This window comes from Pectinophora gossypiella, chromosome 2 (genome assembly GCF_024362695.1).
Source record: "Pectinophora gossypiella chromosome 2, ilPecGoss1.1, whole genome shotgun sequence".
NCBI classification, from domain to species: domain Eukaryota; kingdom Metazoa; phylum Arthropoda; class Insecta; order Lepidoptera; family Gelechiidae; genus Pectinophora; species Pectinophora gossypiella.
In genome coordinates this window covers 15,929,948-15,937,760 of record NC_065405.1, presented here as the reverse complement: position 1 = coordinate 15,937,760, position 7,813 = coordinate 15,929,948, and the positions used below count along the sequence as shown (strand labels likewise).

General features: G+C 38.5%; 1 protein-coding gene across 2 annotated transcripts; it reads right to left on the bottom strand.

The window, feature by feature from the left end:
- Positions 1 to 1,668: 1,668 nt before the first annotated feature.
- Positions 1,669 to 7,424, bottom strand: LOC126378727 (uncharacterized). Of its 2 annotated transcripts, none has more exons than XM_050027110.1 (2): positions 6,291 to 7,424; positions 1,669 to 2,838 (listed from the first exon to the last, which is right to left on the bottom strand). In XM_050027110.1, the coding sequence occupies exon 2, from the start codon at positions 2,808 to 2,810 to the stop codon at positions 1,848 to 1,850; it is 963 nt and encodes a 320-aa protein (XP_049883067.1). In that variant the 5' UTR covers positions 2,811 to 2,838; positions 6,291 to 7,424; the 3' UTR covers positions 1,669 to 1,847. The 2 variants fall into 2 exon arrangements, with proteins under 2 accessions (XP_049883067.1, XP_049883071.1); XM_050027114.1 differs by having other exon boundaries at positions 6,291 to 7,399.
- Between the last annotated feature and the right edge of the window lie 389 nt (positions 7,425 to 7,813).

Genomic DNA, 7,813 nt, shown 5'->3' with positions numbered 1-7,813 from the left:
ACTTTTAAGGAATAGAGAAATACATAAAGTAACTATTTACTTAATAAAGAAAAACTCACACGCATTTTCGGAATTATTCGGACCTGGTATTAAATTATAGTATGGAAGAAAAAAGTTCTTATTTTAAACTTGGAACAAACAAAAACGTTAAAACCTTTTCATCGAAAACTTAAAAAAAAAATCGAAACTCTAAAACGACATCCTCTCGATTCAATTTGTCTCGGAACCAAAACTTCTGTTAAGACAAACATCGCGTGTGAACATCGCGTCGGTTCAATAAGAGTACATCGGGGTGCACCGCCATCTAGCGTCGTGTCACGTTACCAATCGTCTGCACCGCATGCCACCGCACCCTTATTCTGTGCTCCTCGGTCGATTAAACACGATAATAGTTTCTATCAGAGGTCGACTCTATTGATGAAATTGGATCCTCTAATGTTCTAATTTCGAAGACGTTTCACTTTTACTGGTTCAACTTCGTATTTGTGTAAGACGAGGGAGATGAAAGCGTGCGTGAACTCCTGAATGCGTGAGAAATTGTGCATGCATGCGTGTCATTGCATGTTTGTCATGCGTGTATCTTATTTGAATGCCAATCTCATGATTGGCATCATATGTATATATCGTCACATGTCGTTACAAAATATTAGTGACATCTTAACCAAAACTTTGATGGTTGATTAAGACCATGATTCTGAGTTGATATCAAGTGAAATTTTCCACAAAATCATGGTCTAAATCATCCTCTCGGTATTCGGTACAACGGGCTCCGTGGTCTAGTGGTTAGAGCGTTGGGCAAACGATTCGGAGGTTCCGGGTTGAAAACCCGGTGGGGACACATCACGAAAATCATTTTGAGATCCCTTGTTTGGTTATAAGACATTACAGGCTGATCACCTGATTGTCCGAAAGAAAGATGTTCCGTGCTTCGGAAAGCACGTCAAGCCGTTAGTCCCGGTTACAACTTACTGATGTAAGTATGTAGTCGTTACACGAGTCATATCAGGGGACTTCCACACCCTGCAACCCTGCAACACAGATGATGAAGTTGGTATACCACCTCACAACCCACACGATAAGAAGAATGTTGTGTTCAATAAATGAGAAGTCACTTTTAAGTAATTTTAAATTGGGTTTATTTGAGACTGACACTGTTACATGGTATAAAATGAAGATCAAAAAAAAGAATGTGTGTTGCCACAGTAGAATTATGTGTGTATCTAACACAATTGGGGCGGGCATGAACCCTTTACACTATAGATGACTAACTTAATATTTTATGCTAACTTAAAAATAGAAAACAACTATCCTTAGAATAGTAAAAATGCAAAATTATCACTTTGTACTATGAATTAATAAACAAGTTATACAAGTAAAATTTATATCAGTTCGTATCACAACCTAAACACTAGTTATATAAAGTAAAATGAGATAGTGCCAACTTGAAATAGGCTACTAATTGTCTAATTGACCTATGAATACTAAAATAGGTATAGGTAAGTTATAAAAGGTAAAGTGACAGCAACAAAGTCAGAAAAGTTAATCATATAGTACTAGTTTGAGATAGGTACTAATTATTGACATGTATATGGATACATAACTAACTTTATACAAGTAAAGAATAGGTGTATGAACACTTATGTTTCACATTGTATATATACTTTACATAAGTTAAGAGAAGATGTATGAACACCAGGTGGGTAGTGAAACCACTAAATAACATAGGTACATAATACTCTTGGCATCGTAGTCAAGCAAGCTTGAAACTACACATCATAAATGAAGTCCTACGAGCAAACTTAAACTAAACTTAAAATTAATTAGCGTACTAGTTTAAGTACATAATGTTAGTTTTCTGTAGGCAGAATAACAATCTTTGACACAGCCCTAGTGTGATATTTATGATCAGCAGTTACAATTTGTACTGTACGTACTTTGTTGTCATCACCAATATAAACCTTAGAAATCCTGCCAAGAGGCCATTGAAGAGGCGGGGTGGATGGGTGTTTTAGCAAAACTACCATGTTTTCTTTAATGTTATTTACCTCATATTGCCATTTGTGCCTCTGATGAAGACTTGACAAGTAGTCATGCGACCAGGCCCGCCAAAAATGCTGTCGAGCTTGCTCACAGGACCGCCAAAACTTAAGTCTGTTAATAGGGATCTCAGTGAGATCTGGACATGGGTACGATGTAAGAGGACAACCTATTATAAAATGGCCTGGTGTTAGGCAGGAAAAATCTGAAGGATCCTGAGACATGGGGGTGATGGGCCGAGAATTGAGAACGGCCTCAATCTCTGTAAATATGGTGGAAAGCTGCTCGTAAGTATAAGTTTTTAATCCAACAATACGCTTCATATGATATTTTGCTGACTTTACCGCAGCTTCCCACAAGCCACCATGGTTGGGACTGTAGTCAGGTATGAAATGGAATTGAATGCCTTTATTGGCAGTGAAGTTACTTACTGAATTTTGAAAATCACTACTATTTGCAAGTTTATAAAGGTCATTAAGCTTATTATGAGCACCTTTGAATGTTTTTGCATTATCTGAATAGATATCTGAAGGTAAGCCTCTGCGAGCTATGAAGCGCTTAAGGGCTGCGAGAAAGGCCTCAGTGGTCATGTCTGACACAACTTCTAAGTGTACAGCCTTTGTTGTGAAACAAACAATCACAAGAACATAGCCTTTAGACACTATGCTTCGCCTTACTGTTGATTGCTTCACTTCAAATGGGCCGCAATAGTCCAGGCCCACCTTCTCAAAGACCCTGGCAGGATTTACTCTGTCCTTGGGCAGAGAGCCCATGAGCTGCTTAGCTCCTTCAGCTTTTAACCTACAACAGATTACACATTTATGTATTACACTTTTAATTTCACGTGTACCATTAATAATATTATATTTTTGATTTAGGCTGTTCAAAGTCAGTTTTAAACCACTGTGCAATAAACTTAAATGCTCATTTACAATAATGAGTTTTGTGTAGTGGCATTTTTTGGGCAAAATGATGGGAAACCTCTTTGCATAGGGTATAGCAGCTTGATGTAGTCTTCCGCCCACTCTCAACAAATTGTTTTCATCAATGAAAGGGTATAATGACTTTAAGTTTGATGCAATAACTTGGTTGTTTTTAATGGCATTAATTTCTTTAGAAAAGTAATGTTTTTGTATACACTTTATAATTGTGAGATGTGCGTTTTGCAATTCCTTTACAGACAGGCTTCCCATTTGTGTGCGCCGCTTTCTACACATATTTATGAACCTTAATACATAGGCCATTACATGTTGCATTTTATGCAAACTTGAAAGTTTTGTAAAAAAGGGTAATAATTCCTTATTATCCTGTATTACCGCTAAATTAATTTCTGTGTCCTCTGATGATCCCGGATGGATGCTCAATGGTGCCTCAATGCTGGACAAGTAGAAGTTGTATTCATTTGTGCTACATAAGTAATCTGGACCGTGCCACCATAATGTATTTTTAGCTAAATCTTGAGGAATGCAGCCACGTGATAAAACATCCGCTGGGTTAAGCAAACTAGGCGTGTAATGCCAGCTCGCTGATTGTGTTAATCTATTTATTTCATGTACTCTATTTCCTATGTAAGCAGGCAGTTTTATGGAGTTGGACTTTAACCAACTCAGTACAATTTGTGAGTCGCAAAATAGATTAAATGTTGTAACATTACTAAATAACAAACCAATTTTAGTAACAAGCTTAGCCAGCATTAATGCACCATTCAACTCCAGCTTAGGGATAGTAAGTTTTGAATTTAAGGGGGCAAGCCTTGATTTTGAAGTCAACAAATGAACATGCACAGTATTATTAACTCTGAGCTTTATATAAATGCAACAACAATAAGCACCCGAAGAGGCATCACAGTAACCAATTATTTGTGTTTCATCAGAGTCAGCTAAGTACAAATTGCGTGGTATTATTATATCAGGCATATTTATGAGACTGGAATAGAAATTTTGCCAAACCTCGACCTGGTCCGCAGGTAGTGGAGTGTCCCACTCCAGGTTGCAACGCCAAATCTGCTGCAGTATTAGCTTGGCACAAACAACAATAGGACCAGTGAAACCCAACGGATCAAACATTCTGCTGATAGAACTTAAGACAGTACGCTTAGTGGGTTTGTCAGATGTAGTTACATTCTTACCACTCATTTTGAATACATCCTCTTTAGCATCATAAGATAAGCCTAATGTTTTAACTGTCAAATGGTCCTCATTCAAATCCCTTGGATCAAATCCATACTTACTTTTCGGAATGTCTGATAAGAGATTGATATCATTGGAGCACCATTTGTGCAAGTCAAAACTACCTAGCTGTAATAAACCTATCAGCTCTTTGATCAGTCGAGAAGCCTCCTGAAATGTATCTGCACCACACAAAAAATCATCACAGTATGAACCCTGCAATACAGCTTGACTGGCCAACTTATAAGTGGATTGGTGAATGTTTGCAAGCTCTATTAAACACCTAGTGGCAAGGTACGCGGAACTAGTTAACCCGTAAGTTACTGTTTGTAACTGTAAGCACTGTAATGGTTCATTTGAATCATCACGCCATATGATGTTCTGTAGAGGCCTGTGATCAGGATGAATCATAATTTGCCTATACATATGACGAATGTCACACATAATTACATATTTGTATGTACGAAATGCAATTAAAATATCATACAATTGTTTTTGGACCACTGGGCCATTGCACAATATATCATTTAAACTGGGACCATTCTTTGTGTGAGCCGTACCATCGAACACAACACGCAATTTGTTGGTTATTTTATCTAATCTCAAAACACCATGATGGGGTATAAAGTTTAATGGCAGATCATTTGGATCGCAACTGCTTGTATCTATGACTTTAGCATGACCTAAAGCCAGATATTCATGAATAAAGTCGCGGTATAATGTATGATATTCAGGTTCCTTAACAAAACGTTTTTCTAAATTAAGAAAGCGTTGCAATGCAATTGCAAATGAATCTGCTGTATTAATAATGCTTGGATCAGTTTTGAGTGGTAATTTGACTTCAAAACGGTCATTGGATAACGTCATAGACTCTTTAAACAATTGTTCACTATGCTCGTGTTCGGGCTTTGACTCTAGATAAATTTCAGGAACCTTCTCAACTTCCCATAATCTTTGGACTTGTGTATCTAGGTTTGATTCGACTGTTACTGTATGCATAGATACATATGATGTATTGGAAATACTACCGTTGTTGTGTTTTGGAAAATTGCATGAGACGATGTATCCAAAACGAGTGTTGAGTAGTATCGGATCCGATGGGCCCCACTCGATCTTGCCATCCTTCACCGCTCGAAAGAAGACATTTACATCCAGGAGTAGGGACACCTCACCTGGAACATTGAAATCATTGTCTGCTAGTAAAACATTTTTTGGCAGAATGAAATTATGCAAGTTGAATTTGCTCTGTGGTAGTGATGTAGTAATCTTGTTGACCACAGAACATGCAACCTGTAACTGGAAGTTCTCAGTCATGGAATGCAGTGAAATGTTGACTGCTGTATTAACTGAATTAACATTATTATTCAGTGTAATTATGTCCTTTTGCTGTATAAATGTTGGCAAGCCTAGTTTATTAGCAAGACTTGCTGTGCAAAAGGAGGTTTGGCTGCCTGTGTCCAGCATGGCTCTGACTACATGCTTGTTATTGTGGACATCAGATACTAAAACTTTAATTGTTGGTAGCAAAAGGTTAGATTCTGAATTTTTAGAACAATGCATGGCTACCTGAGGCTGAGGCTGTGACTGCTCTTCAACCTGCTTGTTTTGTTGCTCTCCAATGTGTAACAGTGTGTTATGATTGGTAGATTTACATGTGGTACATTTAAAATGATATCTACATTTTTTTGTATGAAAACCCAAACAAATTTTACATAGATTATTCCCATTGACATACTCTATTCGCTTTGCAATTGACATGAGATTAAATTTTGGACACTTAAATAGCCTATGAGACTGGGAGCAAAGTTTACAACTGTTTGTTTCATGCGCAGTGACCGTTGACAGATTTACAATCTTACCAGTCTTGCCAGGTCTCTCTGTTGAGCTTGCTTCAAGGACAGACGCTCGTTTATCTACAAAATCTAATAAGTCCGTAACACTAGGTACAGTAGCATCATTTTTGTCAGCATGAAACAACCTCACGGTGAAGCTATCTAATTTTCTTAAAAGGATACAGGATAGAATAGCATCCCACGCGTTCACTGGCTGCTTAAGATTCTTTAAAGATGTAATTTGTTGTCTTACTTTAGCGGTGAGTTCCCTTAGCTGTTGAGCTGTTCCTCTCTGCACAGCAGGCAGATCGAGTAAGTTGCAGACATGGTTATGTATCAGCAAAGCTTCATTGTCATACCGTTTCTTCAACAAACTTACAGCATCAGTGTAGGAGACTCCAACGATCGGTAAACTATCTATCAATTGTAGAGGCTCGCCCCGTACATATTTCTTGAGGAAACATAATTTCTGGACATCTGACAGCCGGTTATCATGATGTACAACGGCCTCAAACATTTCCATGAATGGTTTATAAAGAGAGATGTCCCTTCCATCAAAAACTGGTATCTCCAATGACGTTAGATGAGCCGCAGAATGGTTAGCCTCAGGAGTTTTCGCCTGGCCACATTTGGTCACAGAGTTGGATAGCAGACGTTGTATGGTAACTTCTAATTTAGTGTAGCGTGATTCCATCTCTTCATCATCTGCATCGACTTCTACATCAAGAAGTTGCATGTCAATGGAAAGCGATTGGTATTTTTCATATGCCGCGCAAATTGATTTTTGCCTGATCTGCAAGTCCTCTGTCGTTATTGACTCTAACGGGGTGTCCGTGAAGAATTTTTCAGCTCTTGTTATGGTGGCCTTGCACTGGCCACGTGCTATATTGAGACGCTTTACCTGTTCCGCCATTCTATCGTCACGTTCTTCTTCGTCGTACCACTCCGTCGAAGTATTTGATTCCGAAGAAATGTTAGACATGCAGTGTTATTGCTGCACTGTACTGTTGCGATACAAGTAATATTATTTAGAGGACTGACCAGGCAAATCCGTCGGGCAATATCAATAAAAAGGAAGCGTTTGTTTTTATTCACTGCATTACGTTGCTATTTTTTGTTGAATGAATGAATGAAGAAAAGTTTCAATCCTTTTATGCCATTGTCTGTGGTAAGAACTTATTTTGCTTTACATCGCCGGTTGTGCACGATTGATCCGATGAGTTTGGTGGGCGTGCGCTGATGTGACCCGACATGCAGTGTACTGCGTTGAAATGTCAGGACTTGGTCACGTGATCGGAATGGCTTCGTGGCTTCTGTAAAATGTCCTCCGCGCGACGAAAATGTTACATGATGTCTTTACTCAAGTTCACTACCACTTTGTCGAAATAACACTTTCTTGAGATGTAGACTGTTTTTCGGCACCATTGTGTTGTGTTCAATAAATGAGAAGTCACTTTTAAGTAATTTTAAATTGGGTTTATTTGAGACTGACACTGTTACATGGTATAAAATGAAGATCAAAAAAAAGAATGTGTGTTGCCACAGTCGAATTATGTGTGTATCTAACAAAGAATAAGGCCTGCAGTTCACCAGCGCGAGTCAGAACTCCGATTCAAACTCCGCCCCGGTACAGGACTTGCTTCAGTAATTCACTAATACAGTTAGCTCGACTATAGACGGCGATACGGTTCACCACCTATCACGTAGGTCTAACAGAAAGCTCGGTGAGGTGTAGGTACTTAGTTAATCTTGTGATGGATGTATCTCTGATTACCC